General features: G+C 37.3%; 4 protein-coding genes across 4 annotated transcripts; 2 read left to right on the top strand and 2 right to left on the bottom strand.

Moving 5' to 3' along the window:
* Positions 1 to 10,601: 10,601 nt before the first annotated feature.
* Positions 10,602 to 15,000, bottom strand: BDBG_07269 (acetyltransferase). Its single transcript, XM_002622271.2, has 3 exons — positions 13,967 to 15,000; positions 11,921 to 13,900; positions 10,602 to 11,864 (listed from the first exon to the last, which is right to left on the bottom strand). Exons 1-3 carry the CDS (start codon positions 14,049 to 14,051, stop codon positions 11,392 to 11,394), a joined length of 2,538 nt encoding a protein of 845 aa, XP_002622317.1. The 5' UTR covers positions 14,052 to 15,000; the 3' UTR covers positions 10,602 to 11,391.
* On the top strand, positions 14,343 to 16,828 carry BDBG_07270 (1-phosphatidylinositol phosphodiesterase). Its single transcript, XM_002622272.2, has 2 exons — positions 14,343 to 14,724; positions 14,816 to 16,828. Exon 2 carries the CDS (start codon positions 14,872 to 14,874, stop codon positions 16,297 to 16,299), a length of 1,428 nt encoding a protein of 475 aa, XP_002622318.1. The 5' UTR covers positions 14,343 to 14,724; positions 14,816 to 14,871; the 3' UTR covers positions 16,300 to 16,828.
* On the bottom strand, positions 15,051 to 19,526 carry BDBG_07271 (uncharacterized protein). The gene has a single exon (XM_031723014.1). The coding sequence runs from the start codon at positions 17,616 to 17,618 to the stop codon at positions 16,566 to 16,568; it is 1,053 nt and encodes a 350-aa protein (XP_031580078.1). The 5' UTR covers positions 17,619 to 19,526; the 3' UTR covers positions 15,051 to 16,565.
* Positions 17,836 to 19,837, top strand: BDBG_07272 (anthranilate phosphoribosyltransferase). Its single transcript, XM_002622274.2, has 2 exons — positions 17,836 to 18,330; positions 18,406 to 19,837. Exons 1-2 carry the CDS (start codon positions 18,010 to 18,012, stop codon positions 19,375 to 19,377), a joined length of 1,293 nt encoding a protein of 430 aa, XP_002622320.1. The 5' UTR covers positions 17,836 to 18,009; the 3' UTR covers positions 19,378 to 19,837.
* Positions 19,838 to 19,869: the final 32 nt, after the last annotated feature.

Consider the following 19,869-nt stretch of genomic DNA (forward strand, 5'->3'; position numbering starts at 1 on the left):
CTGCAGCTTCACAGCAGTGCAGCAGTTTAACTCATTATATTAATGAGATAATGAGAATTCTTCTGATTTCAATACAAGATTTGAAGAATATTAGAAGAAATTAACTGATGATTTAAATCAATTAAAAACACAGCTTTATCTCACAAAGCTGACTCATAAGATGCAGATAATAATATTATAATATCAGAGTTTATTAATTAATTACACTGAGCTTGTCAACCTGACTTTCTGAATCTATTTGAATAATCAATTCTCTAAGAAAAAGGTCAATAAGATCTCTTCTAAGTAATCAATGATAGAATTTAAATAATACTGTGATAACTTCAGTGTGAAGAAAGTAAAGAAGAATTTCAAGTATTCTAATTCTTCACTCACTGTAAAGAAATATTAAAAAAGATTTGATAAAGATCTCTGTTTTAACTGCAGAGCTGATAATTACTATATCAGTGATTATAAGAAGCTGAAGAAGAGAAGAAACTGAGAAGATATCTTCTCAAAGTTAACTTCTCTTCTGACAAATGTATTCATGAAAGATAAAGAAGAGAAAGATATAAAGAATTAATAATTCTCATATCTCTGAGTCTATGTTATGATCATAATGTATACTCTGAATAAGAAGATATCAGTGAGATGCCTACTTAACTTCAGAGTGAATATCAGCTTTATATTCTATTTCTTTTCTTTGATAAAGAGTTGAAAGAAGATAGATTTATCAGATTATATGAAATTTATAGATGAAATGAAATATCACTGTTTTAACATAATTTAAGCAAAGTGTGTGATCACAGACTCAGAAGAAATCTTCAAGAAGAGCAGTCTGCTTCTTCACACAGTTAATATTATAGATAAGAATATCATTCTAGATCTTCTATAATTGAGAGAAAACAATTCTCTCATTGACTGAGTCACTCAGATGTGATAATACTGTCTCACTAATAAAGAGACAGTAATAGAGAAATCTGAAGAGTTTCATCAGAAGAATCTTGAGAAAAAGATTGAGTTAATATACTGTGTAGCAGATGATTAAGACTTGAAGATAGATGAAGAAGTCATCACTCTCACTGCAAGATTAGCAGTAGTATCTATTATTAAAGATGAATGTATATGACATCTCTTTACAGATTTTAAGAATATCTTTTTAAAAAGAAAAGTAGTGAAGTTTTCTGATATCAAGATATAATATAAGATTTGTCTTGAAGATGATACAACAGTACTGTACAGATCTCTTTACAACTTATCTATAAAGAAATTAAATGTTCTGTATAAATATCTTGAAAAAGCATAATTAAAGAACTGAATATATTCATCAAAGAGTTCAGTAGAGATATCTATACTCTTTATATCTAAGAAGAATGATAGACTATGTCTATATATAGACTACAGAGGCCTTAATAAGATGATGATTAAGAATCACTATTCATTACTATTAATTAATGAGATAATTGATTGATTATCTGAAGTAAAGATATTCTCAAAGATTGATATACAGAATATCTATCATAGAATCAGAGTTAATAAAGATGATGTTTGAAAAACAGCTTTTTGTATTAAGTACAGTAATTTTAAATATCTTGTTTTATCTTTTAATCTTTGTAATACTTCAGTCATCTTTCAGATCTATATAAATGAGATGCTGTGAGATCTTGTTGACATCTTCTATATAGTATACCTGAACAACATTTTAATCTTCTTAAAATCAGAGAAAGAACATGATACTCATATTTAAGAAGTATTGAGTTGCTTGAGACAGTATTAACTCTATATAAACACTGAAAAATACTTGTTCTACATACAGAAGATTGATTTCTTAGATTATATTATTAAGATGAATGACATTTCAATGAACAGAAGTCAGATCTCTGTCATTGAGAACTGATCAGTATTATAAATATATTACAAGATGCAGATGTTTCTAGAATTTGTAAATTTCTACAGATGATTCATCTATATATATTCACAGATTACTATCTCTCTTACAGATCTATTAAAGAGAAGTATGAAAGACAGAAAAATAGAATCATTTATTCTCACTTACAGTGCTGTACAGATGTTTGTGAAATTAAAACAAGTTTTCACAGATGTTATAATACTGAATCACTTTAACTCTGACTTACTTAGTCAATGTGAGACTGATATATCTGAGAATGAGATCTGTGAAATCTTTTCACAGTTGATACTGAAGATCTTTCAATATTGAAAGAATCAGAGAATAATTATCTCTGAGAAAATAGATAATAAATTATCTGTGAGAGAAGGCTTTTTTATAAAGTCTATAAGATATTGTAAATAAAGATCAGTGATTTTCTTCTTCAAGAAGTTATTACTCATGCAGAGAAGGTATGATACTTATAATTAGAAGATATTAATAATTATTAAATTCTTTAAGATCTGATGACATTATCTTCAGAGTAGTAAGTACTCAGTATAAGTTCTCACTAATTATACAAATCTGTGTTACTTCTTGATAATAAAGAGCTTGATAGAATGTCAAGTCAGATGAGTAGAGCTGCTTTCAGAGTATGATTTTTATATCTGATACTATTCAGATCAGCTTAACTCTGCTGACATGCTATCTAGATAATCTGATTATAATATCATTAATATGAAGAAGAATTCTATAAAAGAATCTCTGTTATCACTGCAGAAGAAGCTGGTTACAGAGAATTGAGATTCTCTGAAGCTTAGAAATGATGCTGAAGAGACAGCTGTATGACTCAGTATAGAAGATGAAAGAAAACTCAGGTCTCTGCAGAGAACTGACACTGAAGATTATAAGCTTCTTATATTATATCTTACAATTATTGAATTGATAAAGAATAAAACAGTCTATAATCTTTCAATCTGACTACTTTTGAAATTCATTGATAAATTATAGAAGAGAGATATCTCTACTATAACTTGAATTTAGAAGTTGAAGAAGAAAGAATCTGATTTGAACTTGAAAAAGACAGACTCTGAGTGAGATGATACTGCTAAGAAATCAAGTTACTGATAACTAGAAGAATGTAAACTTCTACTACTGAATAATTCAGTCTTCATCTCTTGTAGTAGAGTGATATATCAGAAGTTATTAAGAATTCATTATAATAATTCTTATATGAGATACTTTAGATTAGAGAAGACTGAGAAGCTTCTAAAATATAAATATATTTAAGACAAGCTTCAGACAGATGTTAAAGAGTATATTGAAACTTATAATATCTATCAAAGAATAAAGATTCTACAGTATAAGTAATACAGTGAGTTAATATCACTGTCTATTTCAAAGAACTCATAATAGAATCTATTAATGAATTTTATAGTTAATCTGCTGAAGTTGATAAGAGTTAAAGAATATAACTTAATTTAAATCATTGTTAACTGCTTTATAAAGATAATCAGATATATCTCTATTTATAAAAAGATTAAAGTCTCTGAATTGACTGATCTGTTTTTAGATATCATTATTTATAATTATAATACTCTGAAATTATTAATAACAGATTGAGAATTTCTCTTTATCAGTAAATACTGATCAGCTTTTTACTATTATCTTATAATAAGATATCTTCTCAGTATTATATTTCATTCACAGACTGATAATCAGACTGAATACTAGAATTAGACACTAGAATAGTATCTTTAAGTGTTTTATTTATATTATTAGAATGATTGACTCAAATATCTTCTAACTACTAAATTTGTATATAATAATATAAAAAATGCAATCTTAAAGATATTTTCTTTCTATGCTTATTATGAATATAATTCTTCATTACTCAGTGATATTATAGATGACATTTCAAAGAGAGAAATAGACAGTTAAAATATCAGATAGATACAGAGAATAAAGTATTTCTCAGTATTAAAAGTAAAAGTGAGATTGAAACTTTTGAATAAAATTCATAAGAAGACAGTGAAAAGTATTCACTATATTCAAAAGTAATAGATAAAATACTATAATTGAAAACATCTTTCAATGAAGTTCTTGATAGAGAATCAAGTGCTACTTTCAGCAAAGAATATCAAGATAATAAGACTGTGTAAGAAGCTCAGTGAGTAGTAACTAGAATCTTTCTCAGTAATAAAAGTGATGAGTAAGCAGATATATAAGTTAAAATTACTTATAGAATTGAAATCAATTCATTCTATTTTTTACATTTTCTATTTAAAGTTCTATAAGTAATATCTCAGAGTGAAGCTGTCTTAGCTGAATAATATTAAGATTGAAAGTAATACTGAATATTTTATAAAGAAAATATTGAATAAGTGAATATATTACAGTAAACTTTAATATCTTATTAAATAAGAAAATTATTCATTATCAGAGAATTTATAAGAACTGCTTGAGTATTTGAAAAATACTGAGAAAGAGATTGTAAGCTATAAGACAGTTAGTAGAGACTGTCTTATTACACACTAGAGATATTAAGTAAGAAATGCTGCTTGAGACTTCTTATTTTTTCTTAAAGAGTTTTTTTAGAAATAATCTTACAGTGATAAGCTAGCATCTTATAAACTCTGTAGCACTCTTCTTCTATCTTCTCTCAAAGAGTTTTTTAGAAGTTTAATGAGACTACACAAGTGTAAAATTTCTGAAGTAGTTAATAAGAGAAGAAAGAAATATTTAAAATTAATAAAGATTAATATTATCAATCTACAGATCACTGCTATTCTAATAGAGCTGTAGTCTGCTGAAAAAGTAAAAAGAGAAATCAGAGTCTACTTATCAATAATCACACTCTCATTAAACTCATTCTTCACTGTTGAAGTCTCTGACACTGATATCTTTATCTGCTGAGAAGTTAGCACTGTGATACTGCAGAAGAGTATACTACAGAAGAGTATAAGAGATACTGAAAGTGTTAACTTATCAACTTATAAAGTATCTTAATTATCTGCTTCAACTGAAGTGAGATTCTCTTTAATCAGTGATTAATCTCTGCAGTGCTTTTAATAGCAGCACTGACTATTCTCTTCTTAAGATTAGTCATTCTGAGATGTTTTTTTATCTTAAAGATTCACACTTTCATCTTCTTTTATAGATAAGTAAGAGAGATCTTCTCAGTCTTAATAAAATCTGTCAACACTTAAAGCTCTGAGACTCTCACTCTGTACTGCTTGAGCATCTAAGCTTCTTATCAGAGCTGATATGACACCTTCTTATAGAGTAGATAATACTTACAGAGAGATAGAAGTTATTGTTACAGATATAACAGAAATAATGAGAGTGAGAGAAGAAGTGAATACACAGAATTTCTCTCTTCTTCAGCTGCTTAACACAGTACAGATAAGTAGTAATACTGATCAGAGATCACATCAGAGCCTTCTCACAGAGAGAAGATGAAGAAATTATAAGACTCTGTGAACTCAACTTAGTAGTATTCTAAGCAGGGCTCAGACATGCTGCAGAAGAGAAACTACAGATTAAGCTTTTCAGAGTCACTATCTCTGAAATCAAGCTCTTCTCAGGTTTCTCTCTGAATGATCACACAGAGTCATATATCACTGTATTAACTGAGAAGAGAGACAGTGTTGTAACAGCAGTGAGAGAGAGCAGAGAACAGACTGAATATAGATGAATTAATCAGCAGAAGAGATGACATCTCACTGCAAGACACAGCAACTACTGCCACAGCTGCAAAAGAAGTAAAAGAAGAAGAAGATATAATAATAAGAGCAGTGCTTCTGCAGCTCATTGACACTGCTGCCTCTGTCTTCAATCTGACTTTCTTAATAGTCACAGAGATCACTGCTGCATCACAAAGACATTTATTCACTAGAAAATGTCAGAATAAGCTCTCTATTGTTCTTTAAGAATAATACTCTCATGCACTCACTATTGCAGATGAGAGAGAGAGAAGAAAAATGTATTATAAAGAGAGAGAATCTTTTCAAAAAAATCCTATCACTACTATTAGCTTTATCTCTAAAATACATCACTTTTACAGAGAATTTCATATATAGAATGAAATATGTTAAAAGATCTATAAGTCACTTATTAATTACATTTTTCACATTTTAAATTAATATATAAGAAACTCACTTATCATATATTTAATTTGAATAAAGATGAGAAAAGAAAGATCTATACAGTTAGTAGAAAAACTTATCTATTTCTTTGTATTATACACAATATATATACTGTCAATTGATTAATAATCATTGCTATATAACAAAGATAATTTCTAATTCAGTAATCTTAAGAGTATAGAGACTATACTCTTAAAGAGAAGAGTATTATTATACTCTCAGCTGTATCAAGACTCTGTTACAGTTTCACATAGCTCATTACTTTCATGTGAATAATTTTATTCTGTCTGAACTGGTTTTCAATCACTTTATAATATTATTTAAATATATCATAGAAAGATCTGATTAATGAATATAAGAATCTCACTTCTATATAAGATCAGCAGATTATTCTTTCTTAATAATAAGATACTGCTGAGATATCACTTCAGCTATTCTCACTTATAAAATGAGAGAAGAGTATCTACTTATTATCTATATAGAATAGCTAGATGCTGACTTCTTATCAAAGAAGTCAGTGATTTATCTTTTTCTCTTACTGAAATATATATGAGAGTTACTGCATATCTCATACAATCTTCTTAGTATACTAAGTATTATATCTGTGATATTCTCACAATAACTCTGTAGCCTACAAGCTCACTATTTAAGCAAGATAGTCAAGCTCACTTATACAGCTTCTCAAACAACTACTTTTACATAACACTGTCAACTAGTCACCGCTTCGGTTCCGCTATGTTACATTTATCAATCAGATCTTTCTATGATATATTTAAATGATGTTATAGAGTGATTGAAAACTGGTTCAGACAGTCTGTGAAATGAATGAAATCATCTGTATAAAAGTAATAAGCCGTGTGAAACTGCAGCAGAGTCTTGTCACGGTCAAAGGCGTGGCAACAGTACTATTATCAGTGTTGAAAAAGAAGAGACTTATAATTAAAAAGTCTTACAAAGTAAGAGAAATTATAGACACTTATAAATCAGATAATCTTACTTATTTCAATCTTTTCATAATTATAAGAAAAGAATGAGAAGTAATAAAGAAATCAGATAAATATCATACTTTAATAAGTGATAAAACTGTAGTCAGTTATATGATAATACACTGTAGATAGTAAACACAATGCAGTAAAAAGTAATTTCAAAGTAACAGACTTGTATATAAGTCAGATTACAGAAGAAAAAGAGATTCAGAGTTGAATTTAACTATTTATATCAGTTCAATTATAAAGATTACAGAGAATGAATTATCTGAAACATCTGCAGATATATAAGATTAAGTTATCTTAATATCTGAGAATGCTTAAAGATTGAGTGAGATTAGTTTTAATAAGCTGTTCACTGTAGTAGTCTGAGTAGATGAAGAGAGACAGTATAATGCATAAGACAGAATTATAAAAGATGAAAGCTGTTAAATCTAGTCACTGAATACTGTAATATATAGAGATTATATAAGAGTAGTGACTAGCAGACAAAGAAAAAGTATAAGAAAAGAAAAATGAATTGATTATCAACTATAAGAGTCAGCTGTAAAAGACAAATGTTATTATATATATCTTATTCATTTTCATATGTCACATATTTAATCTATTTTCAACACCATAACATCTGAAAAATGCTAAAAAAGGAAATCTCAAAACTCAAGATCTGTAAGAGATTTGAAAGTTATAAGTCATTCTTGTAACAACACTGTGCATGTCTTTAATTTCTTTATCACTCTGTGTATGACATTAATGTTATTTATTACAAGATTGACTGAAATGCTAATATAGAAATGTATATACATATATGTAGAAAAATTGAAGAAGAGTGCAGAACTTGCAGAACTAGAAGTCAAGATAGAGAAGATAAAAATAGAAGAAATAGAAGAAGAAGAGAACACAGAATTAAATGAATAATAGTGAGAGTTACTCAGAGCTCAATACTTATAATCTGATATATACACAATCTTCTCTGCAGAGAAGAGAGAGAAAGTAATAAGAGAAGCTTAAAAATGAGAGAGAATAGTCTCAGTGATATGATTATCTTTGATTAGAATAATCTCTGACACTGAAGTAACTAAGAATTATTATTAGTATATAAAAACTGTAAAATCAGAGATAAGAATAGTTACTGAATAAACACTTATTAATCTTAGAGTTGTATATATAATTATAATATACACAAGACTTCTCAGAAAGAGAGAGAGAGATACAGAGAAATATATAAAGTAGAATATAGTGTATAAACAGCTTATTCTCATAATAATATCTCTGATAAGATATATAAGTCTTATATCTATAAGTGTAAAAAAGTATGATATCTGTGTTCTTATTTCTGAAAACACAGATATTTTTCATCTACATTATAAAGTCAGATAACAAGTATCAGAGAATAGACTGATATAAGTTAATTATTTCAAAGATATTTATCAGAGTAAATATATCTATAATATTGAATTTAATAGTTATAAAAAGTTTCTTGATATCTATAAATATCATGACTTTATATATAATAAAACTCATAATAATTTTTTCTAAGAACAGAAAAATCAGTATTAGAAGAAATAGATGAAAAAGAAAAAGATTTATAATTTTAACACTGTTAAGAAAAGAGATAATTCTCTGATATGAATAAATAATTACTTTATTATAAATATTTAAAATGAATGTAATAATTGATATCTGTGACTGAGCTTTAGATAGTTATATTATACACAGTCTTTGTATAATAAATTATTCTAGAAGTTAGTAAGAAGAGTGAGAGTATATACACTGAGAAATATAGTTTATTAAGTCTATACAACATCTTCTTGAAATGAGAAGAGTTGATAATAAAAGCAGAGATAGCAGAATCAGAGAGAGTAAAAGTAGTGAAAGTAGAGATCACAGAAATAGAAGTAGTAGAAGCAGAAGAATCAGATACAGAGATAAGTGTAGAAGATTAAAAGAGAGTAACAGAGAAAGAAATAAAGAAGAGAGTAGTAGAGAAAAAAGTAGTAGAAGAAGTAGAGAGAGATACAGAAGACTCAGTTATATATAATATAGATAATTTCTTTATTATTATATTCTTTAAGTTCTTAATTAACAATTCAATATTAAGATTATAATTATCAGTGAATATAGATCTATCAACATATGAAAATTTTATACAAATTAAAAATAAATATATCAGTATCTGTAATTATATAAAATAATCAGAAAAACATGATCAGATATTTACTGAAGAAAAGAGAGTTAAAAATGTATAAAAAGATGAAAAAGATATATTATAAATAATAATATATTCTAGCAATCATTAAAAGATAAACAAGTTCTGATTATATTTCATAATATATTATACTTACTGCTAATTAACTGCTCAGTATCAGTACTATAAGAATACTTATTATAAGAACAGAGAGTCATTGTCAGAAACATATATAATATAATAGATAAATAACAGATAGAAGATATTAAATAAGAGAAGAAACAGAAATCTTAAATGAGATAATACTATTCAATGATAACAATAATGAAGAAGATAATTAAAGAATGAGAAAAGTTAGTAAATAAGTGAATATAATATAGTGAAAGTTTCTTTATAAGAGTGTACACAGAATACTAGTTAAATTAGAGATAAATTATATAATTATGAATACTAGTAACATGCTAATCTATATAAAGCTAGAATGAATATTATAATTATATAAGTGTGATCAAATCTAATAAAGAAGAATATAATTTGAAAGAATATATAACTATCAGATAATAACACAGCTGCTTCTGAACTTGCTTATAAATATAAAGAGATTATAGTAGCCATCAATTAATTTAGTGTATAGTATATAAGAAGTCAGTGTATATCTGTAATTGTATACTAACTTAAGTAATCTTTGAATCACATCTACATCTGTTACTCTGATATTTTCTCATTTCTCTGTCTTGAAAATATATATTCTTTTATTAAGTCAGACATTCTCTCAGATCTGAGATTAATTATGAATTTAGATAATCAGTAAATTATCTAGGCATGCTTGTAATAATGTGTGAAGATGTCAATTTAACATGTTATTGCAGTTCTTAAAGCTTGTGAAGAGCTTTATAATCTCTTGAAGAATAACATTGTTATGTGTGTAATCTATATACGCGAGTTACACTTAATAGGGTTGGGGTGGCACGTGACTAGGGTAGGTGTAGTAATTTGTAGGCTACTGGGGCAAAAGAGCTCAATCACCACCAGCGCCTGCTGGTAGAAGGGCCGACCAACCGCGGGACCCCCAACATAATTGTAGGCTACTGGGGCAAAACAGCTCAGTCACCACCAGCGCTGCTGGTAGAAGGGCTGATCAACCCCTGAGACCCCCAACACCCCCCCTCGGACCAGCTAACCACAGAGTACAGTACTCCTCTCAGTGGCTCCTCTCAGTGGCTCCTCTTAGTGGCTCCTCTCAGTGAACTCACTCCTAGGGCTCAAGGGCTCACTTCTAGGGCACACTCCTAGAATGTCTCTTGGCACTGTTAAATGTCTGGGGTATTTGTTTTGTGATTTATATTCTTAAGTTCATTCTGAGATTGAACCCATGCATGTTGATCACAGCAGGGCTCACGCTTAACGGTCTCATAACCTGTAGACTACTGGGGCAAAAGAGCTCAGTCACCACCAGCGCTGCTGGTAGAAGGGCCGATCAACCCCTGGGACCCCCAACAGTAATCACCAACATTATGTGGCAGCATGTGAGGCCCTGCTGGGCCCTCACTTAAGATGCTTAATTAGACTAGATCTAGACCAGTTGCATAGCGCCCGTACGGGATGCAGACACCAACCTAAAGATGTAATCAATCAATCAATCAATCAATCCCAAACAATACCTTCAACAACCGCTAAAGAAATTAATGTCGGGCATGCGGGACCGACCCCGTCTCATACGCAAATCGTGCCCCATATATAAGAATAAAGTTGAGTGCCGAATAAGCTCCCGGTAGGCTATTGTACATGTACATGTACATGTACAATGTAAGCTTACATATTTCACAGTGAACTATTCCCCTCCGATCAGTCGATCATCGATTTCAGACAGTCCTTACTATTGCCCAAGCAAAAGAGCCAATGGCACAAAGAGGTACACGAAAATAGTATATTAATAAATCAATAAAACAAATCATCATTTCCCTTTTTGACCATCCCAGTACACCACGCAGCTTGCCTGTAGGAAGAACAAGAGACTCAGGGTCAAAAGGCAGAGGCAAAAGCCGCTTCTAAAGATATCTGTCAAAAAAAGGAAAAAAAAAGGTAGGAAGGAGGAGACAGGTAAGAATAAATCGGTCTACCCTCTTTATGTTACGTCTCAAGAACATGCGATCGAATAAATACGTCAGACCTCCTTTTCCCCCTCTCTTTCTCTTTCCCTTCACATTTCTACAGGACATGCTGTGGCTGGAATATCGATGCTTCAACCCACTTCTTCTGTGCTTGACTGATATATGCCGACTTGGCATCCTGACTGCTGTGCCAGTCATCCAGGAGGTGAAGGCCTGCGAGGGCAACCTCAAGAGACGTGGTTTCAAGGTCGACGGTAGAGAGAAGCTCCTGCTCTCCCTGGGATTTTGAGTCAGGGTTTAGGAGCTGGCGGACAGAGAGAGCAGCTTGAACATGCGCAGCACTAGATTTGTGCGCGGAAAGGAATGACTCATTCCAACTTGTTAGGTCTTGGGTTTTTGGGAGAAGCGGGTCAAAATCTGCGGTGATAACCTCGGACACACGGGAGGGCAGAGGTTCCGAGAGTGTGTCAATCGTTTTTCGGAAGCGTGCCAATTGGATGTGCAGAGTGGGGTTTTGGGGATCGATGGAGTGGGCGGCAAGCAGACATTTTAGAGACAGAAGAAATTTATCTGTAGCGTTGAGTTAGCAAAGGTACGGAAATAATAGGGGTTTACTAGAAACGTACTTCTTCTGATGTAGACTTCAAAGCCAGCTGTCTGCACTTCTATATTTCTGGGTGAAAATTCCAACAAGGGGGTCAAGAATTTCATGGAGTCCTTTAATGGCTCGGTGGTCCGAACAAGTTTTGTCCCCAATGGGTCAGGGTCCTCCTTTTTCGTTTCCCTGTCACCTCCTTTAGTGCTGCTAGCCTTCTTGAGATCCCGTTTCTCCGCTTCCGCCTTCTCCATCCTCAGCTGCTCACGCTTGGCTTTCTTGAGGGCTTTCTTCCGCTCCGCGCTGTCGACCTCTCCAGTCTGATTTCCATTCATTCCGCGAGGGATTGGACCATGGACTAAATCCGGTTGATCATGTAGCAATAGGTAAGCCTTGACAGCCGCGAGCGCGCTTCGAGTGTAATATGGGTGGTCTCGCAGGTGGTCCTCCCATCGGATCATATCGACGTATGCGCGGATCATTCCTTTCCTTAGGGAGAAACTGTGGAAATCGAATTGGTCTTCATACCATACATCGAAAATGTTGTGGACAGCGTGGAATCTTTTCAACGCCAGTCCAAGCTTTCTTTGACGCAGGTAGGACTCTCCATCTTCGGTCAGGTACCAAACGCATTGCATCTCGTGAAGGTCACCCAGAGTTCCACCCACTGTCTCGTTTCGCGTAAATTTACTCATGTTGTCAAGGGCCTTTTCGTTTTCATCGTTCCGGAGTTGATATTTGGCCGCTTTGGAGTTAATATAACGGTCCTTTTCATCTAATGATCGAGCTATCTCCATAAATTCGACGGCTTTTGGGATATTGCCAAAGTGTTTCCATATTCTGGCTTTCGTCATGTGATAGTCAACGGATTTTGGAGATAATGTGATTGCTTTCTCGATATACTCCACGGCTTTCTCCAGGTTGCGGCTAAGATGATAATTGTAATGCTGTGCAAGGAAATAGTAAACCGAACTTTCGAACACAGAGGCGTCACCTTTTGTTTGGTTCTCTGCTGACCCATTCATTTGCGACCCAAGTTGGCCGCTTGCATATCCCTCAACAAGTTCCTGGATGATGTCCCGCTTCGCGCTGTTTGTGTATAAGAACTTGATATTCGCAAAAGTAGATGGAATACCTCTCCGAAGCATTCGTTGAAGATAATTGTCTGCTGCGTCTCGGAAATCCTGGCCTTCTAGAAAGTCTAGAGGAATTCTGCGAGCCGCATCTCCCCTTGGATTTTTCTCGGCCCATTCATCGAATATGGCCTTTAGCGTTTTATGGTCGGACTTATCGATATCTTTCGCTTTGATCAAAGCTTCGTAGTAATTTGAGTTTTCCGAGTTTCTCTCCAACAGAGCCTCGTAAGCAGCCGCTGCCTCTTCTTTCCTGCCAAGACGTAATAGATAATCTGCACGCATTTCCATCACGGCAAGTACATCGAAACAGCCTTTGCCCACTTCGTCGAGATGTTCCAGTGCCCTTTCCAGATTCCCAGACTCAGCAATTATAGAATTCTTGTAGAGAACGGCTTCTGAATGATCCATATCAGTTCTCGGGGGCGGCGTTTTCAGTGTTTGCTCGTAAGTCGTAAGAACGTTTTCAGCTTCCGTCAAATTTCCCGCGAGATGATGAGCAATGGCAAGGGCGGTCCAGTTTTGGCGGAAGCCTGGCTTTTGTTGCAGCATAGTCGTCCTACTTTGAACATAGCCTTGATAATCGCGCATTTGGGCTTGGAGGAGAGCTAGATCTCGCTGTATCGCTTGGGACTCCGGGTCAAACTTTAGAGCGGTTTTGTAGGCTTTGATGGCTTCGTCATAATTCTTATCCGCGCGATATAACAACCCGTAGACATGCCAACAGATGTGGGATTTAAAATGATTTGTAATCGCCAGCCTTGCCAGGGCAAACGCTTCCTCCTGTTGCCCTTGATTGCTGAGTATCAGGGCTTTCATCGCCTGGGTTTCTCCATGCTTCGGGTTCCTTCGGAGGACCTGATCCGCAGCCTTTATGCCTGTTCGAACCGAGTTAGAGAGTCGCACCTGGAAAAAGCTAGCCTAATAAAACGGTAGGAACGCACCTTTTTTGTACTGTTTACTTTCACAAAGACGGACGACTTGGCGGAACAGCGACTGGTCCTTCGTGCTCAATGGCGGGGGATCCATTACGGCTGGTTTTGGCTGGACGGATTTTACCCGTCCAGTGATAGGAGCGGAATTGATGACGGCGGGGAGAAGTTCGTCAGGGGAGAGCAGAGGCTATAAAAGACGGGAAATTGTTTCAATTGGTCGCAATAGTGACTGTTGGAAAGGTCGAATTATGAATGTCGAAGACTTGAAAGTCTATGCTGCCGGTCAGGCTTAAAAACGTTTATCCGGGGATCGAAGGTCGGTCATGTGACAAGGAGCCCTGTCGTGGAAGCAATTTTGTTTGCAGCTTCACAAAGCAGTTTTGTTCTTGTTTGGAGGTGCTCTATATGTAAATATCAATTAATCGATTTCGGCGGTCCGAAGACTATATTTATTGTCTCATCGGACAAATTGGTTCCGTGGCGGAATAGAGATCACGAGATAAAAAGCCAACGGAGTGAACCAAAGGGACTGACTGATCCTTCGAAACCTCAGTTCATCCTATCCCGTGTATAACAGCCCTCTTTCAGCGCGTTGGGTACTATTTTACGCCTCTACCTCTGAGCCTAGTGATGGATGAACTAGACTCCTCAATCAGGTAACCAGTCTCAATATTCCCAAATCGTGCAGAGTAATGATTGCATTAGGTCTCTCATGAAAGATCAAGGATAGTCACTCAATGTTGAGGTCATACGCCTTAATGAATTTGGTAAGTTCGAACTCGATTGAAGGACATAAGTCATAGGTTCCATATAGCATTTGTGAAGAATGTTGAGTTACATGGCTAATTCTTAGAATAGTTATCAAAATACCGAACTAGTGGAAAACATTGCCTATTAGTTCATAGACGTGCATCATGGTTGTAGAATACTTGACAGTCCGGAACCTTACATCAACCCCGCTTTTATTGAAGCACGTTGAGCGGTTCCTGGCCCCGGACGTCCCAAAGCGCGATATCAAGAAGGTGGCCGAAGCACTACTGAAGAACAATGTGACCAGATCTACATCAGTCGTGGACACTTCGACGCAGAATCCCAAAATTCTTGCTAATCATGATGTGTCAATTCGGATTGAACCATTTACCTCGGTGGTTACGGATATCCGGGCTTTTGACAAGTCAGATAGAGAACGTATGCGTCTGATATTTGAAGCAGAAGGCGAGAGACACCAAATTGAAACCCCTGTATCTACCAAGGAGTCCGCCACATCTAAACCGCTGGCTGCTAATCCCCGTTTCCAATTGACCGGAATCTATATTATCCCGGAATCCCACCTTGCTGTATACTCCTCTGCCAACCTCAATGCTTGGATGCGCGAGCTCAATGACGGAACCTATCTTTCTGCCCTTTCCATTCCCGGTACTCACAACTCCCCAACATGCCATCTAGCTCCTCCCTCAGTTCGCTGTCAGGCTGTTGGGCCCCGAGAACAACTGGAAAACGGCGTTCGATTTTTCGATGTCCGGGTGCAGCCCCAATTTCCCGACGATCCAAGCAAGGACAATCTGGTGCTTGTCCACGGGGCATTCCCGATCTCATTTACGGGGCAAAAATACTTCCGCGATCTCGTTAACGAGGTTGAATCATTCCTTGAGCGCAATCCTTCTGAAACTCTCATTATGTCCGTGAAGCGGGAAGGGCCAGGGAACTCTACCGATGCGCAACTTAGCCGCATTCTCCGGGACCACTATGCGCGAGATGGGAGCCGGTGGTACACCGAACCCAAAGTCCCTACCCTTGGCAAATCTAGGGGTAAGATCGTGTTGATCCGGCGGTTTGCTTTAGAAGATCGGTTGAAGAAAGAATGGAGAGGACGGGGCTGGGGTATCGATGCGGAAGGCTGGGCTGATAATACCCCATTTGCGACATGCCCAAGCGGAGACATTTGCATCCAGGACTTCTACGAGGTACTCGAGAAAGAAAAGATCCAGCAGAAAATAGAGTATATCAATGCTCATTTTGGGAGGGCGGCGGAGCTGTGTTATCCGTGTGGCGTCATTAAGAAGGAAGGAGAAGATAATAGCGACCGTGGTGATCTCAAGCTTCCCTTTTATATAAATTTCCTTAGCGCGAGCAACTTTTGGAAAGTAACGACTTGGCCGGAAAAGATTGCGGCCAAAGTGAATCCAGCTGCAGTGGATTATTTGTGCCGCAAGCATCAAGGGGAGAAGGGGGATTGGTCTACGGGGATTCTGGTGTGCGATTGGGTTGGATTAGGCGGTGACTGGGATCTAGTGAGATGTGTCGTTGGAATGAACGCAAGGCTCATGATGAGACAGAAATAAATTCGGCCAAACAACCACTTGGAGGGTTGTTGCTCCATATTTGGCAAAATAACCAATTATAGGAACAGTGCCAGCATACTGACCGAGGTTTTGAACCGGTTTGGATAAAATATATGATACATAATGTACAGTAGATATAGAGGAAAAAGGTCAGCATGTATCAGAAGAACCAAACCAAAATAAAAACCAGAAACGACCACAAGCTATATCTAGAAGTAGAACAATGAAAAAAAATGGAACAACAAACAAAAGTATATAGTCATCGTCTATTCCTTTAAAGCATCCGTTTGCCCCTCACTCTCGCTCTTAACGTCACTCTCAGGTCCCTTCTGCTCCTCTTCCAAGACGCTCCTCCGGCTCTCAAGAGTAAGATACAGACTCTTACCGGCCGCATCCAACGTCGTAGTAATGCTTGCTCCTGCGCCTTGCAAGAGCGACACAAGTTGAGATCTCAACCCAGTCATGCCACCCTCAATTCCACCAACCCATCTCGTCTGGTCTTGGTCGAACACCTTGCCCTCCACCCTCGCCGCCAACAAAATCAATTTCTTCAATCCCTCCTGGACAGGCAGGTCGTATAGACCGGGATTCAACCTTCGTCCTGGTGCGGGGAACTGTGGCGGCTTGGGTGCCAAAATCGATAGGGCAGCCTTCAAATGCTCCGGGGAAACATGTGGGAAAGTGAGCACAGCAATTGGGCCGATTAGGACATTTGAAAGATCATGTTTGCCCTTTTTGTCCAGTACTGCGGCATAGGCCGTGCGAGAGAGATCATGTGTTAAGTTGGAGTCAGCTTTAGCGGCTGCAATCTTGCCAGGGCCGCGGGGGGTTGTTTCGCCGGGCCGGAAGAAATCCACGACACGCAGAGCAGCCTCGAAAATGCTAGTTTGGATGATTTTAAGTTGAACTAGGGAAGCCAGCGGAGGCTCTGTTCTGCCGGCAGCAGCATTTGCCTCGTCAACTTTTTGTAGAGCTTTTGTAAGCTCGCGACGTATGCCGGCCCATTCTACGGATAGAAGGTTGTTATGCTGGAAAATCAGGATCAGCGGCGTTGTGCGGAGGATGGAAGTGTATTGGCGGTGGAGCTGGGATTTGCGGAACTCAGGGCGGCGGTGCGATGGGGGTTGGTTTGATGGGTATGCTGCAGCAGGGGAAGGAGGTGGCTGTAAAGATGTGGATTTCGATTGGGATGTTTGGCTTATTGTGGATGTCACAACTGCTGCTGCCGCTGTGGCGGCATATCGTCGCGAATATATGAGGACTTCATGCCGAAGGGGGTGTGAGAGGAGGGAAACGGAGAGGCGCAATCGAGGAGGCATTGGAGCGGGAAATCAGCAATTAGAATATTAGAATATTCGGAATAAATGTAGAACACGGCAGATTGTCACTCCTGGCTCAATTGCCATGCGTTTCGAATTCGGAGCCTGATAGATATACGCCGGTACTCTGCTACTGTTCATGGAGAATATTTTTAACCTACAAAAGTTTGGTGGTCGTCAAAGGCGGTGAAGATTCTGTCGCACATTTCAATGACTCCTTTGTCCGACCATTGGTGGGGCAAGGTTACGAGGACGCAACAATCGCATCTTTAATTGCTGCTTTCATATCTTACTTTTACCTAAGAGTGTGCCTAGTTATCAATTTGCCATTTGGGTTCTGGCCGAAAGAATTATTCTGCGTATAACTGGGAACTTCGACGGGAACGAAGCTATGGCGTCGGACAAACCTGACCTGGCGATTTCTATAACACCGCTTCTTACGAGACTCGCTTATCCGGATGCAGCCAAGCATGAGGTTTCTGCAGTAGAGATAGCTGGTGCTTTTGCTCTTATATTTGAGGATAAACTATCTCTCATTCAGACCGCTGCACTTCTCACCCTCCTACATTCAACTGGCAAGGACAGGGATGCCGATGTGTTAGCACAATGCGCAGCTCGGATGAGGGAAGCTGCACTGCCAATTGAGCCGACAGCACTACGGGCATTAGTTAAAGAGCGGGCTAGAAAAGAAGGGTCTTACGAAGGTGGCTTTGTAAGTAAAAGGAATCGATGATTTTATTCTCCGGGAAGAAGTTGTGAAGCAAGCTAATAACATATTTGGCGGAAGTGTGACATTGTTGGGACAGGAGGAGATTCGCATCGAACATTCAACATCTCTACGACTTCCTCCATTATAGCGTCGCCATTGCTCTTGATTGCCAAGCATGGAAATCGGGCCCAAACATCATTTTCAGGCTCTGCGGACGTCTTGACCTCGATCACTCCAACCCCACCAAACATATCTGCGGTCCTGCCTGAGAACATCTGCAAGGTGTACGAGCAGTCGAACTATTGCTTTCTCTTCGCTCCAAATTTCCACACTGGCATGAAGTTTGCAACTCCGGTTCGGAGAGGGTTGGGTATACGAACAATATTCAACCTCCTCGGACCCCTCGCAAACCCCATTGATTGGGGTATTGAGGCTCGTTTGGTTGGCGTAGCATACCAATCCTTGGGGCCAATATTCGCAAACGTCCTGAAGCTCAGCGGAGTCAAGAAGGCGCTGGTAGTATGCGGTGAAGAAGACTTGGATGAAATCAGCTGTGCTGGGAAAACAAACTGCTGGAAACTATCTGAATACCCTAACCCCGAATACGAAGGCAATCCAGACGGTAATGCTGAAGGCGAGGAGACTTGGGATGAGGACGCGCCGCCTAAAACGGTGGTGAAAATCGAAACCTTCCAGCTTCAACCATCGGATTTTGGGTTCTCTCCGCGCCCGCTTTCAGAAGTTGGTGGGGGCAAGAGGCCTGGCGAAAACGCGTTGATACTGATGAGTATGCTCCGTAACGAGCTTCCTCGCGACCACCCCATTTTGGAATTCGTTCTCATGAACGTTGCAGCTCTGTTGGTCATATCTGGCATATGTGACGCTGATACCAGCAATATGGGTCCTGGTGATAACGGGGAAGTTATTAAAGAGGTAGGTCCGGGCGGTGGCCGCTGGAAGGAAGGTATTCGACGGGCGCGCTGGGCGATCGAAAGTGGAGAGGCAGTGAAGAGCTTGGAGAAATTCATCAAGGTATCAAACTCATTGTAGCTGGAATAAGGGGAATTTTGGAAAGATGCTTTGGTAATCTATCTTCTCGGGTCTTGGATGGACCATATTGTCTTATTGAGGTCTTTTTTTTCTCTTTTTTCTTCCCTTTTTCTTTTTTTTTTTTTGTTTTCTTTTTCTTTTTCTTTTCTTTTCTTTTTTTTCGGGGGACTCTAGACATGAACCCATCAGGAATACCAGAACGTTGCATTCGAATATTATTTGAACTTCCGAGGAAGCAAGAAAGTTTTATCACGCTCACTTTCCGAGCTCGTCCGTCCCCCATCTCACGACAACCTTCTTTTTTTTCGGGCATTTCATAAAAATGAAAAATCAAGCATCCCACTCCTTTAGCGCCTGCAGAAAGCTGTTGCAAACTAACAACAGCGAAAGAAAAGCAAACAAATAGCATGTATCCTCCGGTCATAATCCGATTTCGTAATCGCCCAGGGCGTCCAAGAAACGCCGATAAGGGTAGCAGGTAGGCGGTCAGGT

Source organism: Blastomyces gilchristii, assembly GCF_000003855.2.
Source record: "Blastomyces gilchristii SLH14081 genomic scaffold supercont1.18, whole genome shotgun sequence".
Taxonomy (NCBI): domain Eukaryota; kingdom Fungi; phylum Ascomycota; class Eurotiomycetes; order Onygenales; family Ajellomycetaceae; genus Blastomyces; species Blastomyces gilchristii.